At 33.6% G+C, this 23,338-nt stretch overlaps 1 protein-coding gene across 4 annotated transcripts in view; it reads right to left on the reverse strand.

Moving 5' to 3' along the window:
- SUPT3H (SPT3 homolog, SAGA and STAGA complex component) overlaps nucleotides 1-23,338 on the reverse strand; it is a 547,871-nt gene that overhangs the window by 167,236 nt on the left and 357,297 nt on the right. For all 4 annotated transcript variants that reach the window (XR_010023599.1, XM_063096838.1, XM_063096839.1 and 1 more), the window contains exons 4-5: nucleotides 9,429-9,515; nucleotides 7,097-7,187 (exon numbers count right to left, since the gene is read on the reverse strand). Coding sequence is in view for 3 of the 4 variants with exons in the window: in XM_063096838.1 (XP_062952908.1) it covers nucleotides 7,097-7,187; nucleotides 9,429-9,515 (178 nt within the window). In the remaining variant the exon portion in view is untranslated. The remainder of the gene's footprint in view (nucleotides 1-7,096; nucleotides 7,188-9,428; nucleotides 9,516-23,338) is intronic.

A 23,338-nucleotide genomic window follows, 5' to 3' on the forward strand; every position in this document is an offset into this window, starting at 1 on the left:
TTCTCCTCTCTCTTCTTTTAAAGCCCTCAGAACCACGCCCCTGACCACCATTTTTAATCAATTCACTATAGCATGGTCCTACAATCTAGTCACCTTTTCAAGGCTCCACCTTTCAATAACCAATATAGGATTTCCCATCCTCTTACCAGTCACAGTGGGGGGCTAAGTTTCTAATACATAAAACTTGGGGGACACAATTCAAGCTTCAGGGAGTTTTAGGGGGATATAATTTAATCCACTACAGTCTGTTAATTTACATCAAAGCTTTTTGCCCTGTAATCAATATGAAAATAAATTTTAAGCCAGTCATTGTCTAAATTATACATCTTAATGAGGTATTATTAGTGAAGCATTACAATATGGTTTTTAGGCAGAGTACAGGCATAGATCTTATAACAGCCAAATCTTTAAAGACTTGAGACACTGAGAAAGTCAGTAACTAATGTTCTGAATGGTGAAGGTTTCAACAGAGGGATGGGATTTTAAACGATTCCCCATCTTGACCTTCCCCATTCCCAGCTCTAGGCAACCACTACTCTACTTTCTGTCTCTATAGATTTGCCTATTTTAGACATTATATGTAAACAGAATAAAATATGTGGTTTTTGCAATTGGCTTCTTTCATTTAGCTTAATGTTTTTAAGGTGCACCCACATTTTAGCATATATCAGTATTTAATTCCCTCTTTTTGCCAAATAATACTCCTTTGTACAAATATTCCATACCTATCCATTCATCAGTTGACAGTCATTTGGGTTGTTTCTACTTTTTTACTATTATGAATAATGCTATTAACATTCATGTACAACTTTTTGTGTGAATGTATATTTTCATTTCTGCTCATTCCACTTCAGTAAGTTAAACTGATGGTTCACTTGGTAAATCTGTGTTTAACCTTCTGAAGAACTTCCAAAATCCTTTCTGAAGTGTATGAACCATTTACCAATCCCACTAACAATGTAAGAGGGTCCCAATTCTCCACATCCTCAAGAGAATTAGGTATTATCTGTCTTTTTGATCACAGCCATCCTAGTGGGTGTGAAGTAGTTATCACTGTGGTTATGATTTGCATTTTTCTGGTGGCTAATGACATTGAGCCTCTTTTCCACTATTTGCCATAGCAAATTTTGTTTAGAAAAATGTCTATCCAGATCCTTTGCCCATTTTAAAATTAGGTTGTATATTTACTGTAGCTATAAGGGCTTTTATGTATTCTACACAAAAGTACCTTAAATATATGATATGCATAATTTTCTCCCATTCTGTGGGTTGTCTTTTTCACTTTTTTGATAGTGTTCTCTGAAGCACAAATTTTTAAATCAAGTCCAATATATGTATTTTTTTTTCCTTTTGCTACTTGTGCTTTTGGCAGCATATGCTTAGAGAGCTATGCCTCACCAAAGGTCGTAAGCATCTACTCCTATGTTTCTTCCTAAAAATTTTATAGTTTGACATTTAGGTCTATGATTTATATTGAATTAACTTTTGTGTACTGTGTTATAAAAGAGCCCAGTTCTTTCTTTTATATGTGGATATCCAGTTGTTATTCTTTCCCCCCTTGAATTGTTTTGAAATCCTTGTCAAAATTAATTGATCTTAAATGTAAAGGCTTATTCTGGACTCTCATTTTCCTTCCATTCCATTGACTAATTTGTCTATCCTTATGCCAGTACCACCCTGTCTTGATTATTGTAGCTTTACAGTAAGTTTTGAAATTAGTAAGCATGAGTCCTCCAACTTTGTTTTTGGTAAAGATTGTTTTGGCTATACTGAGTCTTCTATGACCTACAATATGGGTCATTTTCATGCCAGAATCTGTCATTTCCAAACGAATGGTGGAATCAGCCTGTTCATTTCTACAAAATAGCAGGTGGAAATCTGTATATCAAGTTGGTGAGTACTACAACCTTAATAATATTATCTGTTTTAATCCATGAACATAGGATGTCTTCTTATTGCAATCTAGGTCTTCTTTCTTTCAACAGTGTTTTGTAGTTACAGGTCTTTGGTTAAGTTTACTCTGAAGTATTTTATTCTTTTTGATGTTATTGTAAATGGCATTGTTTTCCTAATTTCATTTTTGGATTATTAATTGTTACTGTCTAGAAATACACTTGATTTTGGTATATTTATCTTGTATCCTGTAAACTTGCCGCTTGTCTATTAGTTGTAAGAGTTTTCAGTGGATTTCTGAGAATTTTATATAAGGTCAAGATCATCTGCAAACAGACAGTATTAATTCTTCCTATCCAAAATGGATGCCCTTTGTTTCTTTTTCTGCCTAAGCACCCTGGCTAAAACCTCAAGTACAGTGTTGTATGTAAGTGGAACAAGTAGACATTCTTGTCTTTTTCCTGATCTTGAGGGGGAAAGCATCCAGTCTTTCTCCATTACATATAATGTTAACTGTGGATTTTTTGTAGATGGCTGTCATAGTTCAGGCTGCTATAATATACCATGTGTGGCTTAAACAACAAACATTTATTTCTCACAGTTCTAGAGGCTGGGAAGTCCAAGATCAAGGTGCTGGCAGATCCACTGTCTGGTGAAGGCCTGTTTCCTAGTTTGCAGACAGCCATGTTCTTGTTATATCCTTGCATAATGGAGAACAGAGAGGAAGCAAGCTCTTTTGTGTCTCTTCTTAGAAGGGCACTAATCCCATCTATGAGGGCTCTGCCTTTATAACCTAATTACCTCTCAATGGTTCCCACCCCCAAATATCATCACATTAGAGACTAGGTTTCGACATATGAAATTTTGGGGTGACACAAACACTCAGTCCACAGCAATGGCTTTTATCAGGTTAAGGAAGTTTCCTTCTCTTCCTAGCTTGTTAAATGTTCCTGCTATGAAAGATTTTGGATTTTTTAAAATGCTTTTTCTACATTTATTGAGATGATCATGTGGTCCTTGTCCTTTATTCTGTTATATGATGCATTACATGAATTGTTTTCTAAGTTTAAATCAACCTTCCATTCCTAGAATAAATTCCATTTGGTCATGATTCATAAGCCTTTTTATGTTTTGGTAGAACCAGTTTACTCGTATTCTGTTGAGGATTTTTGCATCCATATTCAAAAAGATATTAGTATACAGTTTTCTTTTGTTGTGATGTGTTTGTCTGGTTTTAATATCACATTAATACTGTCCTTGTAGAATGAGTTGGGAATGGATTGGTATTAATTCTTCCTTAAGTATTGGGTAGAACTGAACAGTAAAGTCATTTGTGCCTATGGGAATTTTTAAATTACAAATTTAAACTCTTTACTTGCTATTCAGATTTTCTATTGTTTCTTGATTCAGTACAGTAGTTTGTGTATTTATAGTAGAGCGAGTATGTATTTATAGTTTGTTATATTAACCATTTTATTTGCTTTTCTGGTTCTTTTCATTTCTTTCTATAATTTGGGCTACCATCATGTGTCATTTCTTTACTCTAATACCTTACTACCACCCACTTCATGTGTTGTTGCTGTCAAATGTATTACATTTCTAAATGTTATAAACCCAACATTACTATGATATACATCCATATATTTTATATACACATATATTGTTTTATACAGTTGCTTTTTAAATCTGTTAAAGGAAAAGAAATATGCAATTACATGTAATTACATATATAATTATCTTAAGAGGTGTGTGGATTCAAATTATTGTCTGGTGCAACTTGCTTTTTGTCTGAAGAATTTTCTTTAGTATTTCTTATATGGGTCTTCTATAGCATGGAATTCTCCCAGTTTTCATTTTTCTGTGAATGTCTTTATTTCACCTTTATTTAAAAAATATAGTTTTTCTGGATATAAGTTTCTTGGTGAACAGCTCTCTCTTTTAGCCCTTTGAACATGTGATCCCACTGCCTTCAGACCTCTATTGTTGATATTCTTGGGACTCCCTCATATATGATAAAATACTTTTCTTTTGTAGCTTTTACATTTTCTCTTTGTCTTTCAACATTTTTACTATAATGTGTCTTAGTGTAGTGTTTTTGTGTTTATCCTATACATGAAGTCTCTGGATGCAGAGACTAATATTTTCATCAAATTTGAGAAGTTTTCAGTCATAATTTCTTTGAATTTTTTCTGTTCCTTTTTCTCTTCTCCCTCTGATACTCCTATTATGCATAAGCTGATGCAGTTAATGGTACCCCAAATTGCTCTGAAGCTCTGTTAATTTTTCTTTTTTCTCTTTATTCTTCAGATTGCATAACCGTTAATGATGTCTTCAAATTCACTGATTCTTTCTTCGGTCGGTTCAAAACTACTGTTGTGTCCCTCAACTACATTTTTCATTTTGGTCTCTGTACTTCTGAACTCTATAATTTCCATTTGTTTCTTCTTTAAGAATTCCCTCTTTATCAATATTCTTTATTTTGTGAGACATTGTCATCATGCCTTCTTTTTGTTCTTTAAACATGGTTTGCTTAGTTATTTGAACATATTTATAATAGCTACTTTGAAGTTTTTCTCTCCTAAGTCTAACACCTGGGATCCCAAAAAGTATCATTTGCTTTTTCTTTTTTTTCTTCTTTTCTTTTATGGATCACACATACCTGTTTCTTTGCATGTCTATTAACTTTGTTGTTGATGATAAAAATGGGCACTTTAGATAATATATTGCAGCGACTCCAGATGATATTTCTCTCCTCTTCCTGCGGCTTGTTGTCAATGTTTGGTTGTTTATTTGTTTAATGACCTGGCTAGATGAGTACAATGAAGTCTCTTCCTTCGCACTGTGCAGCTTCTGATTTTGTGCCTCAGATGGTGCAAACTTTTGCATGCAAACAGCATTCTCCATCACCAGGAATGCCTGTGGTTTTACTCAGTGTATCTTTGGCTGTCATTTTCCCTGATCTCCCCATTAAGGTTCTTGCTGGTCTGACTCTATTGGTATCACACACAGGTGTCAGCTTCTACTAATTGTTAACTGACTGCTCTGTTGTTTTTGATAATATCTTTGGGCATAAATTGCTTCACAGGTTGAACTAAATAATGTTGGACCCCTTTGAAGAGTCGAAGTGTTGCCAGCCTTTAAGTTTTGCTCTGACCCCAGGAGGGCTCGTCTTACCTGTCTCCTTTCCTTGTTTTTTCTTCTGTTTAACTTCTAGCTGATCTGCTGTTTTGCTTTTGCTACCAACATTGTGGAGCTACCAGCTTCCTTTTAATTGTTCACCACCAGTATCTTGATTTTTTTTTTTTTTTTATAACACCCTTAGGTGTAAACTTCCACATGCCTATTATAAACAGTCTCCTTAGGGAGAGCTGCAGAGCTTTCTGTTCGTAAGGCCTGCCTTTCTCCCTGGGCTAAACCTTTATATCACTGTACTCGAGGTGAGGGTGGGAGTAGCAATCAGCTTCTCCTGGAAAAACTCCCCTAGATCTAAGAATGAAGAGCTGGGAAGTAACAGTAGCCCTTAGTCTTCTAGGTTTGTCCCTTTTTGTATGGAACTTTGCTCCTAAGAGTGAGCAAGGGTGGTAGCAATCAGCGCTCAGTATTCTCCGCCTGCCATGTCTGAGGTAGAGCTTTCACCCTATGAGTAGAGAATGAGTGAAAGGGAGCCCTAGTCATCTAGCTGTGCCTGCTTAGCATAGAGCCGCAACCCAGAGCTGTGGGATATGGGAGATGCCAATCTCCTGCCTTTCCTGGGGTAAAACTGTTGCCCTAGTCTGAAAGCTCAAGGAGTAGGAGCCCAGTGTTCTAGGCCACACTCACCTAGAGTAGAGCTTCTCTTACACTGAGCTGGGGTGGCAGAGCAGGGGAGGGTGGAGAGGGAGCAGATCATGGCTCAAATGCAACAGACTCTCATCGTTCTTAGAAAAGTTTAGAAGATCATCTTGAATACATATTTCTCCATTTGCTATATGCCCTTAGGACAATTACAAATTACTATTTGAATAATTATTTTTAAAAATTTTACCAGTTAAATATGCTTCATTGGGGAGAGAGTCTGCCATGTTCCTCACATAGCCATTGTAGAAGTACCAAATATTTTCATATATTATGTTGAACTTTCATAAGAACTTCACATGTTAAATGGTATAATTTCCCTCTTATAAATGGGAAAACTGACACTTCAAGGTCACACACAAAGAAAGCATAGAACTTTAGTTGACTGGAATTCAGGTCTGTTTTGCTCCAAGTCTGTACTGTTCATGTGCTCCATAAAAGGAAAATTTTAAATTAATCTGCAGAACTATTTTCTAGGAATTAAATTCTATGAGAATTGCACGAATATTAAATAGGTGACACTGTATAATATATTTGATTTTTTTTGCAAGGTTATTTCGTTTGATTTGTTGACAGTAAACAAAAGTAATTAGTTCTCTTTCCTTTAGTTCTCTAGAATTTTTCTTAATCCAGTAGAGTTTATCTATCTACTTATCAGTATATCTACTGGAAAAGAATGCCACTATACAATGACTATAATAACACAAAACATAGGTTACTTCTAAAAACACAACATATTTATTTTGATTCAATAAGTATTGTTTAGTACTCTTCTATTTTCAGCACACCACTGTTTGATTTTCCAACTTAATATTTTTCTAAATATTATATAATGGGAAATTGAGTTGACAGATCAGATAAAGGAAAATGTTCTACTCTGTGTTATGCTTTTTGTTAGATTTCAAACAGCACAGAAATAATACACCAGAATTAGGTGACTTTACATCATAAAACATATCTGATACTTTCTATGATAAATTAACAAAAACCCATATGTGTCAATTTCAAAGACAGACAATAGTTCTGGCTCCCTACATCCACCACAGAAAAATTACGTTTGCTAAAATCAATTATATTTTGAATCAAACAATTTTTAGTTTCATGATAGTCTGATATAAAGCAGCACATATTATTAACAGAACAAACTGAAATATCAGATTCCTATGAAGTCACATAAATAGAAAATCACAAGATTAAACTGTCAACTAAACAAATATTTGGATATTTCCAAACTTTATGATTTAAAAGAAGTACATACAGTATATTCTACTCTGATGAAAAAAATCTACATTGACATTGCCTAAATGTGTCAACCAGCACACATGTGTTATAAGCTATTGTTTTTAGTTCAGTGTTTTGTTTTGATTACCTTCTAGAAGATCATCTTCATCTATGCCTTTGATAATCTTTGATTTGTAGTCTCGAATAAACATATATTTTAGCAGTCTTCTAAGTTTTTTCTATTAAAAACATGAAATAATAAATTAAAAATTTATACACATATTCGCTTTACTGATTGAAGACTACTATTATAACTAAATTGAATAAACTCGTACCATAGAATCATTGGGGAAAATATAGCAATCCTTATCATAAACTATGAAGTAAAAATGTAATCATTAAATTAAACATAAAAGCTAAAACACAAGTATTTTTAAAAGCACTTTTCACTTGTAAGTATCCAGATGCTCCAGTATCACAGTATTTGCTATTTCTTTTTTTGTGTATCATAAAAAGTTTTACATTCTCTTTAAAGATTGTGATAAATATCACATTCTCCATAATGGTTCCTGACCTTCAAATTTAATATTTCTAATAATAATTGAAACATATTGCATTTTGAAAAGCTTATTACACGCGTATCAGTTGATATATTCAATAGCCCTGAGACACAGACAAATATAATCATATTCTTTTTATATATAGGAAAACAAGCAAAGAATAGTTGTACAACTAAAGCTCATAGGGCCAGAAATAGAACATAACCTTTGAACCTGGTTTCTCATTTGCAAAGTAAGAAAAGTACCTATCTTACATGCCTATTTTGAGAAATTAATGAGTCTGAATGAAGATGCTTATGCAACATGTGAAAACAGTCAGCAGTCAATAATCATTCAGAGAAAAATCATATACCTGTACATAGGTCTTTTGCTACCCTTTTCTCTTTGTTCTAATTCTATTTAGTACTTTAATTTTATTTTGTCTGATATTTTATCTATGTAAACTACTTTAAATTATCTTTAGAACATGTCAGCATATAAATAAAATTAATATTTTGAAGAGAAAGATGAGAAAACCGGCAACCATTATATCACAGCTATGTTCTAGGCTGGTAAAACGATTCTGGCTAAGAATCCTTCTAGACAGTAGAAGAGCATTTTCAAATAGTATATGTTCCTCAAGTTTCAATGATTTAAAATTCTGACTTCCTCAAAGGGTAGGAAAAAGTGTCAGTGTGGACTACTTTATGTGCTAACCTCTTTACTTCTATCTGTGGGGGGAAAAAAAATAATGAGATGTTGAAAACTTTGTTGTTCCCTAGCTGGCTTCATAAGAATCTCTGCTCAAGGTTCTCAGTTCTGCTAATAGCATTTCAAGGCTCCTTCTTCTCAACATCACTGCTACATAGTACTAATGCCTGTTTATCCTTAGTGTTCCACTTTTAATGAAGTCACCAAATTCTGCAAATTCTTACTCTTCACTACTACTCTGAATTCTTCTTTCCTATTCATTAAGTACTAATCATACTTTGCTGTGATTACTGAACCAGCAATGGTTAGTTTCTCTGCATTTGGTCCATTCTACATATTATTACATGAGCCTCACCCTAGGCAGAAATCTCCACTTCAACAACCCCTACAGCTCTCCATCTAATCACACAACCTTGAAATTTTGTGAGTCTTAAAATGCTTCTTTTCAACTAAATCACACAAATTTCCTAAAACAGATCTTCGGCTCGATAGTGCAGACATTTATTTTCTTTTTATATTTTTCATACCATCTAAGAATTAACTAAAACACAAAATATTATAGAATATTTTCAACTAGCTACTCAAAGAAAATAATTATGACAAAATTAAACACTAAATGCCAGCTTAAATATTTTAATACCAGAGTTCAAAGAGTAAGAAAGGCAGATCTTTATTTTTAAAAAAATAGAAATTATGATATATATTTATGCTATTGGAATATTCATTTTGATTGTTTTGTTTTTCCTATAAGCCAGTATCACAGAATAAACTTTGTATTTCAAGTGAAAAAATTTACTCTATGAAAGCCTATAATCCTGATAATGTTAATGTATAAAATAAGATGAAAAATAAATATGCCATTCAGTTATATGCCAATAAATAAGCCATTCAGTTATATGCCATTCCCATTTATAAGAACAAAGCACACAGTCAGTATTTCGTGAATATTATGTAGCAATGAATATGTCTGCATAGACATGACACATAAAGATAAGTGAGGATTAGTTATTAGCACAGTTTTTACATAACTGCCTTTGTCCACGTAAAAATAAGTATCAGTTCTCTTGTAGTAAACCTACTTTGTTGTGCAAACTGTGAAAACTAAAATATCAGTCCAATAGTTATGATTCTAATTTGAAAGCTATACAACAAGGATATATAGTTTCCATATATAAGTTCAATGAAGCACAACATCTGGCATTCTAATACAGTGAAATTGTTTTATTTTACCTTATCCTTACGCATCAAAAACAGAAGATCTTCAGGAGAGATTACCCTTGCTCCCCGCAGTTGAGAAACTTCAGCAGCTTGCTGTAACTAACAACAAAGAAAATTTAGAAATTTTTCTCAATAATATAAGTTAAAAATAGTATGGCCATGATGTCTCAAGTGATATAAATATACAGAGTTAAAAACTTTGGGAATAATCCAGCAATCACATTACTTCTTTTAAAAGCAAAAATGTCTTATGTTCTAAAATATTAATAAGCGCAATTAAATTATGAGCCCACCTGTGACTGATACAATAAACAGAAATCCTTGCTGTCTTTTGTGCAAAAGAAAAATCATGCACAGCTTCCAGAAATGCATTAAAGCACCTGAAAATAATTTTATGAAATTTTATCCTTCATAACCATGTGAGCAATGGTTTCACTCAGTATCGCTAGTTGAATAAGTATATTATTAATCTGAGCTCCCATGCTGGTATGATTTGAAATAGGGCCATTCAGAACTTTAAAAGATCAACAAAAACAGTAGCTGTTTCTAATATCCAAAGGAAAAAAAAATACTTTTAGTTTTGGCAAGTCTTCAGTGGGTAAAGGATTCAGTCCATAAATCATAATACTGGACTGCATTAATTTCTTTCCACACTAATCACATGCACACAAAAAGTTAACTGTATCTGGAATGCACAACACAAAACATACTGCATGAAAAGTTAGATTGCCCCTGAAATATGCATCTGGGCCCTAATATCTACAAAGTAAAGAGTTTTCAGGAATTCAGAAGCCCTAGAAACACAATCTTACTCGAAAATGATCTGAAAAATAAAAGAATGTGAAAAATGATAGTTCTATTTTTTGGCACAGGCAAACTCAGTTTCTTATTCTGATTAGTTAGAAGGAATATAAAATACGTCCATCTGAAAAAAATAAAGATGCCGTAGAAAACACTACAAAAATGTGCCTGTAACTTCTTCCAAATTTGATCAAACCATGCTGATTGCATCAAACCAATTCTATCCAATCTGAAATATTATAAAAATATTTACATACACAAGCTGCTCCTGAATACATCCTTCTTTGAAAGGAATAAATCAACACATGTTTTTGAGAACTAATGTTGAAAAAGTGAAACACTATTATCTTAAAAATATGAAATCAAATAGTGCATTTGTGCTAAAGAAATTCTGCTTGAATGTTCAAGCAATTTTGCTAAGTAAGCTTCAAACCTTCTCTAAATACACAGACTACAAAATAGAATATAAACTCCCTACGTGTTAGCTTTACCACTGAATTTCCTGGATACTGGTGGTTGGTATATAAACATAATCCGATCTAAATATAGAAATTTAAATTTAACTGTGAACCATTTAAACAGAAATCTTAGGGGAAAAGGTTTTTTAAAAGATGATGTATCAACCCAGAATGAAACAGAGTTTTCAGCAGGCATGAACATGTTTTTTCTAAAAACTGGAAGAGTGTCAGGGCAATATATGTACACATGCTTTTCAAAAAAAAATATTTCTATCATAGTCTAAAATACATGCAATCAGTGTGGAGAAAAATATAGATTACATTTCATTTGTCTGGACACATAAAGAGAAACAGGAGATAGCACTGTCAAGTAGATTTTTATTTTCTTAAAGAATGGTGATGATTTGAAAGCTCAAAAACACTATATACGTAATTTTATGTACAAGGATATACATAATTTTACTCATATTAAGATCAGGAGAAATATGTATTTCTAAATACTTTTCCAATTAATCAATGGTTTATCCACACTTCATATAAATAATCCCTATTTATAACATTCTCCAAAATGTCAGTTTACAAACACATTAACCAGAAACAGAATAAAAATGGAAAATAAAGACACAGAAGAGTCTGACATTTTTAGTCATTTTTTTCAAAACCGGTACACAACCACTGCAAGGATAAGGAATTCACGTCATGGTTATGTTATCATATTTAGCAGGAAAAGCTTATAATTTTCATCTACCTAATTTTCTAATTTCTCTCAACTAATAAAGGGTACTCCAAAAAATTCATGGAAAGATTAATATTATCTTTTAATTCTATTTTTCCTTGAACTTTTTTGAAGCACCCTTGTATAGTACCCTTACTAGTACTAGCATTGCTAGCACTCCCTAGTATGCCTTGGACTCTGCCTAGTTAGCATTTCTCTGTAACTGAAAGCATCACTGTTATGTCACCAAGGCCTGCATACCCCTGATGTGTCCCTTGCTCCAAAATCACCCCTTGCAAACTCCAACTTCCTCATCTCTACCAAGCAAGGAGAGTAATCTTATTAGCTAATTGGAGTAATTCACACTAAAGTATACATTACCCATTGGCTTACTTCTCTTAGAAATTTTTTAAGTTTTATATATTACCCATTGGCTTACTTCTCCTAGAAAATTTTGCCCATGTTTAAGTTAAATTTTTGCCTATTTTTAAAAGTTTGTCTTTTGCCTATGTTTTTAAGTTTGTCTTTTGCCTATGTTTTTTTACTCTTTCTAATATGATCAGAAAGAGCAAAGAAAGTCCTATTTAATAAGACAAACTTAAAAAACAGATTAGCAATTTGGCAGTCCAGTTCCACAGAATGCTGAGCTCAAGACTGGTGCATTTAATGTGAAAACAATACTAGAACCAGGAATCCAGTATCACAATGTTCCTAAAAACTTCGAAGTTTAAAAAAAAAAGGTGACTCTACATTCTAAGAAATACTTTAATTTTTTAATTCTGGAAAATAAGTGGAAGCTTTTCACAACAAGTCAAATATTTCTGGTAGTAATTAAACTAACATGAAATAATGATACATTTTACAATTTTTTTCTATTACAAAGAAAGTAGTAAATATTTAACTATGATAAAATATATAAAAATACAACAGGAGAAAAATAACTTTAAGCTTACTCACTAATTTAATAAGTATACAAAGTTAATTTTCTTAACTATATGGATAAAGGTACGGTAATAGTAGCCTTACAGAGATTTATCTGCAACTTAGTAAAATATTTTGCTGAAAGACATTATTATTTTACCACAAAAGGACTCAGTAATAGCAAGCATTTCAGTATTTTTTGATTATTATTTCTATCCTTCAAAATAAACTAAATATAATATTATACCTGTAACAACTGTTTAAAAGTAAAGAAAAATCACCCCTAATATACTAAAATTCATCATGTTTGCATTTTAAATATTTTATGACACTTTAATTGAAGGTTGAACACAAAGGTACATTATTACATGTCATCTCAAATGCCTCAATAAATCTCTTCTCAATTTCTCATTGCTATCAGTGACACTAACATTCACATTAAATTTTTTTCTCGCTTTACTATATTTTCACTTCTGTTGATTTTGTTGTTTGTTTTAATTTGCTCAGGGTCTTGAATGTGATCCCCACTTCCACACTATTTACTTTAATCCAGGCATTTGGGAAGTTTTACCCACTGGTTTCTAAGTTTCAATATCTCCAAATTGTTATGCATTCTAGATTTAACTGCTAAAATGATGTTCCTCAAATATAATGTCCAAATTCTCATTCAAAGATCTATCATGATTCACTACTGCCTAATTTCAATGAATCTTTAAATCCCATCGACTCAAACACACATTTTCCCTATAACTTCATTTTCATTATATTTCTCGTTTGTCTCTCATATAATTCTACATTTAAGCTCCAATAATTCTGATTCCTTGTGATTTTGTGTATTTGTGATGGTTAATTTTATGTGTCATTTGGTCAAATATTATTCTGGGTGTGTCCGTGAGGGTGTTTCTGGATGAGATCAATATGTGTATCAGCAGACTGAGCAAAGCAGACTGTGCTCCTAATGTTGGTGGGCCTCATCCAACCACTGGAAGACCTGAATAGGCCTGAGTAGAAAAGGATAAAAGGAAACAATTTTTTTTCTTTAATTGGTTATGCATATTCATGGGGTACAAAGCTGACCGCTATCACTTGTGTGCAAGATGTTTTGGCCAGATCAATGCTATCAGCAAGCCCATTACAAACTGCAAATTACTTTTTGCAAATTGTGATTATTCCCTATGTACCCCACTCAGTTAAGCCCCAACTTTCCTCCCCTTTGACCCTTCCCCACCCCACTCCACAACCCTACATATGCTCTCTCCTTCTGCAAGTCCAACACACCAACTGTGGTCTTTCTTTCCTTCCTTCTTTCTCTCTTAGCTACCACTTATGAGTGAGGGAACATCGTATTTTACCCTCTGTGCCTGGCTTATTTCACTCAACATAATTTTCTCCAAGCTCTACCATGTTGCTGGTAATGGCAGAATTTCATTCTTTTTTTGTGGCACAGTAGCATTCTATGGTGTATATATACCACATTTTCCTTATCCAGTCATCAGTCGATGGACATTTAGGTTGGTTCCATATCTTGGCTATTGTAAACAGAGCTGCGATGAACATGGGAGGGCAGGCATCCCTTCGACATGATGATTACCATTCCCTTGGGTATATACCTAAAAGTGGGATTGCTGGATCATAGATGTTTGAGAAACTTCCATGCTGTTTTCCATAGTGGTTGTACTAACTTACAGTCCCACCAACAGAGTAGGAGAATTCCCTTCTCTCCACATCCTCGTCAGCATTAGTTATTCTCCATCTTTTTGATTATAGCCTGTCTGAGGTAAGATGTTGTCTCAATGTGGTTTTAATTTGCATTTTCCCAATAATTAGTGGTGTTGAGCATTTTTTTAAGTGTCTGTTTGCCATTTATACATCTTCCTTAGAAAAATTCTATTCAGCTCCTTTGCCCATTTTTAAATTGGGTTATTTGTTTTTTTACTATGCAATTGCTTGAGTTCCTTGTATATTCTGGATATTAATCCCTTGCCGCATGTATAGTTTGCAAATATTTTCCACCACTCCATAGGTTGTCATTTCACTCTGTTGATGTGCAGAAGCTTTTTAATTTGATATAGTCCCATTTGTTTATGTTTTCTTTTTTATTTATTTATTTGTTTATTTGTTCACTTGAACACGTGAATATGACTGAATAGAATAGAAAAGGCTGAGTAAGAGGGAACAACTTCTGCCCAACTACATGATTTAGGACATAGGACTTTTCTGGCCTTCAGCCCCAGACTGAAACGTCAGCTGTTCGTGTATCTTGAGGCTGCTGGTTTTCAGACTGGAAGTACACATCCACCTACTGGCTCTTCTGGGTGTCCAACTTGCAGACTGAAGATCTTGAGACTCGTCAGCCTCCATAACTGTGTGAGTGAATTCCTAATAAATCTCTTTACACACACACACACACACACACACACACACACACCCCTTGTTGGTTCTACTTCTCTGGAGAACACTTTATATAGTATTATATTCAAATTATGAGAAGTTCTTGATTATAGCATATGGCACTTTCTTTTTTAAAATATAGCACTTCACCCTCCACCACCTGAAGAAGGCAGGAGCATGCCTGAGGACCCTACACTCTCATGTTTATTGCAGCTCTATTTACAATAGCTAAGAGCTGGAACCAATCTAAATGTCCATCAATGGACAACTGGATAAGGAAAATGTGGTATATATACACAATGAATTGTACTCTGCCACAAAAAATAAAATAAAATTCTGACATTCGCAGCAACACGGATGAACTTAGAGAAAATTATGTTAAGTGAAATAAGCCAGGCACAGAGAGAAATACTACATGTTCTCTTAATATGTGGGAGCCAAAAGAACAAACAAATAAGAAAAGAAAGAAAAATAACAGCAATCAAAATAATTCTTTGAACTTTCAAAAAGAGAGTACGGCACTGAGGCCACCAGAGGAGGGAAAGGTGGGGTGGGGTGGGGGAGGGAGGGCTAGGGTAACGAGAAATTGGTTAAGGGCCATAAAAAATGAATACTTTGTGTAATTATAAATATAGTAATTATCCTGACTTCAGCACCTCATATTGCGCACAGGTATTGATATTCAATGCTGTACCCCACAGATACAATTATGTTTCCATAAAATAAAATAAAATAAAATATATGGTTCAAAATAATTTTCTGAAAGAAATAAGATCTATGACTATCTCCAGACAACAGTGTTTATCACCTAATCTAGCTGTGGAACTTAAATGCTCAGTTTACAATATCTTAATTGTACTTGTTAGCAAGTTTTTTGTTTTTTTTTAATGTACCTCAACCAGTTTCCTAAGACCCCCACTTCCCTAATTCCTAATTTCCTTTTAAAATGTGCATAAAGGTTTGTTAAATGTTGGCAATCCACTTCTCCCTCTACAATTTTCAGTTTTCCCATCTATAACACAAATAAATTAAGTTAGATGGAATCTATGACCCCTGCATTTGGCTGAGACCCACATCAATTCAGCAGAAAGACTTCTCTAAATTTCCAAAAGAAACGTACAGCAAAATGTATAGCAGACTAGGTTGATGATCCCACAATTATTAAGATACAAAAAATATTTCATTTTAACAACACTTCTGTTGCACCCCTTTCCTTTGGGTTTTGTAAAATCCCTGGATTTTTCCTTTTTGAAGCTAAATAATAAATAGTAAAAGGCAGGAGTCATGGGGAGCTAGTATCACGAAGCAGCAGAATCTGAAGTTAGGCTGTCACCTGGCCTAGAATTATTTATCTATCTGTCTTTCTATCCAACAATCTATGTATCACACACGTAGTATTTGGCAGGCCAGATCCTAGGTTAGGCTGTAAAAGTACAGCTCCACTTCCAACTATACTTGCCAGACATAGATAACCTTGAAGGTCCTCTCTGTGATGTGATTGAAGAAACTTGCAATTAGGAAATCTGAACTCCAGTTCTAATTGAACCATTAAGTACATAACATTAGATACTTCAAGTAACTTCTACAAATTTGTAGGTTTATGCCTTTTATTTGAAATGGGTAGTCAATTACTTTAATAAGCAGTAGGAGAATTAATAATTTTAGCAGTAATAATAGGTACCATATATTATGTGCCTAATTTGTGCCAGGCACTGTGTTATGTGCTTTATAACTATTTAATTGTAATTATTAAAATTTTTATCTAAGATACATGTAATTTGAAAAGTCAAATAATACTTTAAGTTTTATAATGACAGATACGAATACCTTGCCATACTTCTTTCCAATCTGTAATCCTGCTTCCAGAGGCAACCACTTTCAACTTTTGTGCTTGTTTTTCTGTCATTTACCACCATATCTGAAATAAGCTTACAATGCTCATATTCCTTATTTTTCAGCTTTAACTGTATCAACTGATTTCTTATTATGAGAGGTGGAAAAGGGTTAATGTTCATAGACACCCAAATTTAATTATCTCCTTTCTACCCTCTTGACCTTACCCATAAAATATATTTTTTTGTTACATTAATATCCAGTGTTTATATTAATATGACCATGAAAACACTATTAACAGCTTGGCCACTATGATCAAATGTCTTTTTATAATTTGTTTTCTTGATTTTCCTGACAGTTCCTTAGTTTGTTTTTTTTTGCTTAATTTTTTGTGGACCTAATACTATTTCACACAAATGAAAGATTAGAAATGTATCACAATTCATTTTCAGATTAATTCATTTTTTCTTTTGAAGTTTTCATTGTTATTGTTGTTGTGATGAGATATCTCATCTGGAGCCTTCTAAACTCCTTTCTGTTTTGGATCCTTATTTATTGACCTCCTTTCTTGTTCTTTCTTAATTTACCTCCTTATTTTGGCAGAGCAAGTTACCTAGAAGTTGCCTTTTTAGTTCTTGAGCATAGTTATGACAGTTGCTTTATAATTCCTGTCTATTAATTTAAAAATCTATGTCATCTTGCAGTCTCCATTGACTATTTTTTCTTTGGTATGGGTCATGTTTTCCTAGTACTTCATATTTTAAATAATCTGGGATTTTATCTGAGATATTTTGAATAAGACATTACAAGAACTCTGGATTTTGTTATGTTCCTTGGAGGAAGATTGTTTTGTTTTGTTTTAAATATGCAGTTAACTAGAATGAACACAAACTTCAACATCTATCTCATTCCCCTGTGGTGGGCTTTAACTGAAATATACTGCTGATGGTTTTCTGAGAAAGGGAGCATAGGAAATAAATTTTTAAAGATCCTGAATGTCTGCAAATGTATTTATGCCATCTTTATATTCAACTAATAATCTGGCTGAGTACAAAATTCTATATTAAAAGACATTTCCCCTCAGAATTTTAAAGGCGTTGCTACAATGTCTTCTAGCTTTAAAATGTTGATGTTGACAGTACCAAGCTGTTTTGGTTACAATAGTTTTGTAATATAATTTGAAGTTGGGTAGTATTATGCCTCCAAGCTTTATTTTTATTTTCTTTTTCCTCAGAATTGCTTTGGCTATTCGGGGTCTTTTGTAGTTACATATGAATGTTAGGATTGCTTTTTCTATTTTTGTGAAGAATGACATTGGTATTTTGATGGAGATTACACTGAATCTTTATGTTGCTTTGGGTAGAATACACATTTCACAATGTTAATTCTTTACATCCAAGAACATGGTATGTCTTCTGTATCCTCTTTAATTCCTTTCAGTATTGATTTGTAGTCTTCACCGTAGAGATCTTTTGCTTCCTTGGTTAAACTGATTCCTAGGTATTTTATTTTTTTGGTTGCCATTGTAAATGTGCTCAGCTAATTTGTTATTGGAGTATACGAATGGTACTGATTTGGGAGTGTTAATTTTGTATCCTGCAACATTACTGAAATTGTTGATCACCTCTAAGAGTTTTTCATTAGAGTCTATAGGTTTTTCTCTATATAAGATCATGTCATCTGCAAACAGTGATAGTTTGACTTCATCCTTTCCAATCTGTATGCCCTTTATTTCTTTCTCTTGCCTGACTGCTCTGGCTAGCACTTCCAATACTATGTTAAATAGGAGTGGTGAGAGTGGACATCCTTATCTTGTACCTGATCTTAAGGGAAAAGCTTTCAACCTTTTCCCATTTAGGTTGATACTGGCAATTGGTTTGTCATAAATGGCTTTTATTGTGTTGAGACAGTTTCCTTCTATACCTAATTTGCTGATAGTCTTTATCATGAAGCAATGTTGTGTATTGTCAAATGCTTTTTCTGCATCTATTGAGATAATCATATAGATTTTGTACTTGATTTTGTTGATGTGATGTATTACATTTATTGACTTGCATATGTTGAACCATACTTGCATCCCTGGGATGAATCCCACTAGATCATGGTGTATAATTTTATTGATGTGTTGCTGTATTCTGATTGCTAATATTTTGTTGAGGATTTTTGCATCTATGTTCATCAAGGATATTGGCCTGTAATTTTCTTTTTTTGTTGTATCTATGTCTGGTTTTGGTATCAGGGTGATGCTGGCCTCATAGAATGAGTTTTCGAGCATGGCTTCTGTTCTAATTTTTTGAAATAGTTTGAAGAGATTTTCATTAATTCTCTTTAAAGGATTGATAGTATTTAGCTATAAAGCCATCCAGCCTGGCCTTTTCTATGTTGGAAGATTGCTGATTACTGCTTCAATCTCATTGCTTGTTGTTGGTCTGTTCACGTTTTCTATTAATTCTTGGTTCAGTCCTGGAAGTTTGTATTTGTCCAGAAATTTATTCATTTCTTCCATGTTTTCATATACATTGGCGTAGAGCTGTTTATTATAATCTCTAATGATTCTTCATATTTCTGTGGTATTGGTTGTAATGTCTCCCTTTTCATTTCTTATTTTTGTTATTTAGGTCTTCTCTCTTCTTTTCTTTTTGTTAACCTAGCTAATGGTTTGTCTATTTTATTCATCTTCTCAAAAGGGCAACATTTTGTTTCATTGATCTTTTGCAATCAACTCAAAATGAATTAGAGTTATATATAAGTCCAGAAATCATAAAATTACTAAAGGAACACATAGGGAAAACAGTCCAGGAAGTAGGACTGGGCAAAGACTTTGTGAATAAGACCCCAAAAGCACAGGCAACAAAAGAAAAAATAAACAAATGTGATTATATGAAACTAAAAAGCTTCTGCACCGCAAAGGAAACAATCAACAGAGCAGAAAGACAACCTACAGAATGGGAGAAAATATTTGCAAACTATACATTCAACAAGGGATTAATATCCACAATATATAAGAACTCAAACAATTATACAGTAAAAAAACAAATAAAGCAATTTAAAAAATGGGCAAAGGAGATGAATAGACATTTTTCAAAGGAAGACATATAAATGGCCAACAGATACATGAAAAAATGCTCAGCATCACTAGCCATCGGAGAAATGTAAATCAAAACCACATTGAGATATCATCTCACCCCAGTTAGACTGGCCATTATTAAAAAGACCAGGAGCAACAAATGCTGGATAGGATGTGGGGAAAGGGGAACATTTGTACGCCGTTGGTGGGACTGTAAATTAGCATAGCCATTATGGAAAACAGTATGGAGATTTCTCAAACAAGTACAGATAGAGCTACCATATGATCTAGCAATCCCACTACTGGGTATATATCCAAAGGAATGGAAATCATCATGTAAAAGGGATACCTGCACTCTTCTGTTCATCGCAGCTTTATTAACAATACCAAAATATGGAATTTACCCATGACCATCAACAGATAACTGGATAAAGAAAATGTGGTATATATACACAATGGAATACTACTCAGCCATAAAAAAGATTGAAATTCTGCCATGTGCAGCAACATGTCTGGAGTCTGGAGAAAATTATGCTAAGTGAAATAAGAAAGACAAGGAAAGAGAAATACTGCATGTTTTCACTTATAACTGGGAGGAAGGAAGGACCAAAACAATACATTGATCAGAAGGGGAAAGTAAACCTAAGGATACTAGAGATGGGGAGGAGGCAGGGGGTGAGGCTTGGTAAAGGGCATAAAGAAATATTATGATTTGTAATAACAATATGATTATAATAAAGAATTTTTTAAATGTTGCTGTTGAGAACTTGTTTGAATTTTGATTCCTAATCCTTTATGTAATTTCCCCCCCACTCTGAGAAACTTTTAACTATTCTTCTCTATACTTCAAATTCTGAAATTTCATTATGTTGTGCCTTGATGCAGTATTCCTTCATATGTTTTGCTGATATGGGTTGAAGGGATACTTCAACCTATATGTTCTTGTTCTTTACATCTGGAAAATTTTCTTAAGTTACTTTGAAAATTTATTTCCTTTTTTTCTGGTTTCTTTCTGGAATATCTATTAATTAAATGCTGGTAAATTTGTGCCTGGGATTTCTAATACTAGTGTTTTAGTCTGTTTTGTGTTGCTATAACAGAATACCTGAAACTGGGCAATTTATAAAGAAGAGAGGTTTATTTGGCTTACAATTCTGAGACAGCTGCATCTGGCATGGGTCTCAGACTGCTTCTACTCATGGTGGAAAGTGGCAGGCAGACGGCAGGTACAAGCAGATCACATGGCAAGAGGAAGCAAGAGAGAGGTAGCAAGAGAGAGGAGGTGCCAGGTTCCTTTAAACAACAAGCTTCGTGGGAACTAATAGAGTGAGATCTCACTCACTACCCCACTCCTGGTACCAATTTTCTGTTTTAGTCCGTTTTGTGTTGCTATAACAGAATACCTGAGACTGGGTAATTTATAAGGAAAAGAGGTTTATTTGGCTTATGATTCTGGGACAGCTGCATCTGGCATGGGCCTCAGGCTGTTTCTACTCATGGCGGAAAAGCAGCAGGCAGCTGGCAGGTACAAGCAGATCACACGGCGAGAGAGGAAGCAAGAGAGAGGAAGCAAGAGGGGAGGTGCCAGGGTCCTTTAAACAACAAGCTCTTGCAGGAAATAATAGAGAAAGAACTCACTCATTACTCCCCCGTCCCCCAGGGAGAACATTAATCCATTCGTGAGGGATCCGCCCCCATGACTCAATCAATTTCCAACACTGGTACATTGGAGATCAAATTTCCCCAGGAGTTTTGGAGGGGACAACACATCCAAAGTCCATCAACTAGAGATCTCTCTGTTTAGCCTCTCCAGAAAATAGGGTATTGGAATAAAATATCACCTTTACTTTCTACCAATCTTCCTGTTTTTAGTCCATTTTTCTTCAGAGGTACCTTCAATCCTGAGCTTTTCCATGTTCCAAGGTTTCATTTTCCTCAGGTCTGTTAGGCTCTTAGTATTTCTACCCACTTGAATCTTCCAGAATTTTTTATATCTATCATCTGCTATTTAGTCCTCTCCCATCTTCTTTAGCTTTGTAGTTTTCTACCTATAATATTATTTTGCTGTTATCTAGTAGGGTTTTGACAGGGTTTGGAGATGAGTTTTTATATGTACCACCCACGTTTAATCAGAAGCTAATCAGAAGCCAACACTCCGATTTTATGCTAACATTTATTGGATGTACTATCCTGTGCTTCATGTCTTCTATTTATTATCTCATTTAACCCTCATGAGAAACCTATGAGAGACGTCAAGGCATATGAAAGTGATACGAAGAAACACTTAACATGAAGCCATTCATGTTTCTCTCCAAGATTAACTTCTTATTCAGAATAGAGGAAGATGTGATCACTAAATCAAGCCTTACACTGCATAGAGAAGTCTATCCATAAAAATTTATTCCCTTTCAAAACATTTTCATTTGGCAAATGAATAGTTGCCACAAAAAAATTAAAAGGTTTGGATCAAAACCTACAAGTCAGTGGGACAGTCAAAGTATTATTAATTAAGCAAGTGTTTGAAAGGAAATGTATTTGTAACTAAATGAAGTTAACATTCAGAATACTATAAATATAAGATATTTTACCTAGTATTTTCCTATCATATGATCTCCTTATTCTTTGTTGTTGACTGGTCTTTTACCCTTAGACATTTGAAACATAAATAAGTATATAAATTAATAAAAGATGTGGTTAACTTTTTAGTTTTATTTTGACTCTTCTTTTTTGAATAGTAAGTAAAACACAGTTGAATCAAGTTTTTGAAAACAGTATCAGTGTCTCATGGCTCGAAGAATTCATATATATATCCGCACTCCTCTCTACCCTGCCAGAAGAATTACCAAGCCACAATGAATGTGAGCCTGCAAAGCTTTAAAAATGTTCAATAAACAATGACTACGTATTTATTGTATAAGGACTCCAGCCTTGATATGGAACTAAATCTATGGCTACTTTTATTTAAATGTGAAATTAGAAGAAAAACAAGCAATAACCATTTGAATATTTTCTTTTAACCTATTTTGCATTTAAGCTATTCATAAGCAACTTTGAAGTCTTGAAAGCAAGCAAAATAATATTTTAGCAACTTTTAAAGTTGAAATTAAAATAATAAACTATATTTTAAATAATGTATGATACTATACTTACTACACTATACTAAAACTTAAATACTATATATGCTAAACTAGATTACAAATACTATACGATTAACTTACTACAGATAATACTGTTTAAAATTTATTTACTACTTAACTATTGAAACTAAAATACAATTAAATTTCAGAAAGATGGGAGTCTATCTTGAGTTTATTCAACATAATACATAGCTATCATTTGGTTACACAAAAACTGGGAAGTGATATGTTTTTAAAGTCCAAGGATGTAAATTTCATTTGCATTTCTTAAAATTTCAGAACTATAAAATATTTTGGAAGCCTAGAAAATGTGTGCTTTCCTTTTCTAATTTAACAATGCCTCTTCTTTCACTGCTTATTTCTTGGCAAATCTTTACCCTCCTCCATATTCCCTTGCATTCACGTTTCTAAAAAGACATCCACTGAAAGAACTGTAGTCATCACTTGTTGCTTCAAACAACAAAAATATAACAGATAAAAGACCAAGTTAACTACTTTTATTCAAAACTCTTCCTAATTTGTCATAAGATAGCCTGATTTCATTTAACCATAGAATGTTTAGGAATAAATATAGGTCTCATACTAAATATTCATGGTTA

The sequence above is a fragment of the Cynocephalus volans genome, chromosome 5 (assembly GCF_027409185.1).
Source record: "Cynocephalus volans isolate mCynVol1 chromosome 5, mCynVol1.pri, whole genome shotgun sequence".
Classification (NCBI taxonomy): Eukaryota; Metazoa; Chordata; class Mammalia; order Dermoptera; family Cynocephalidae; genus Cynocephalus; species Cynocephalus volans.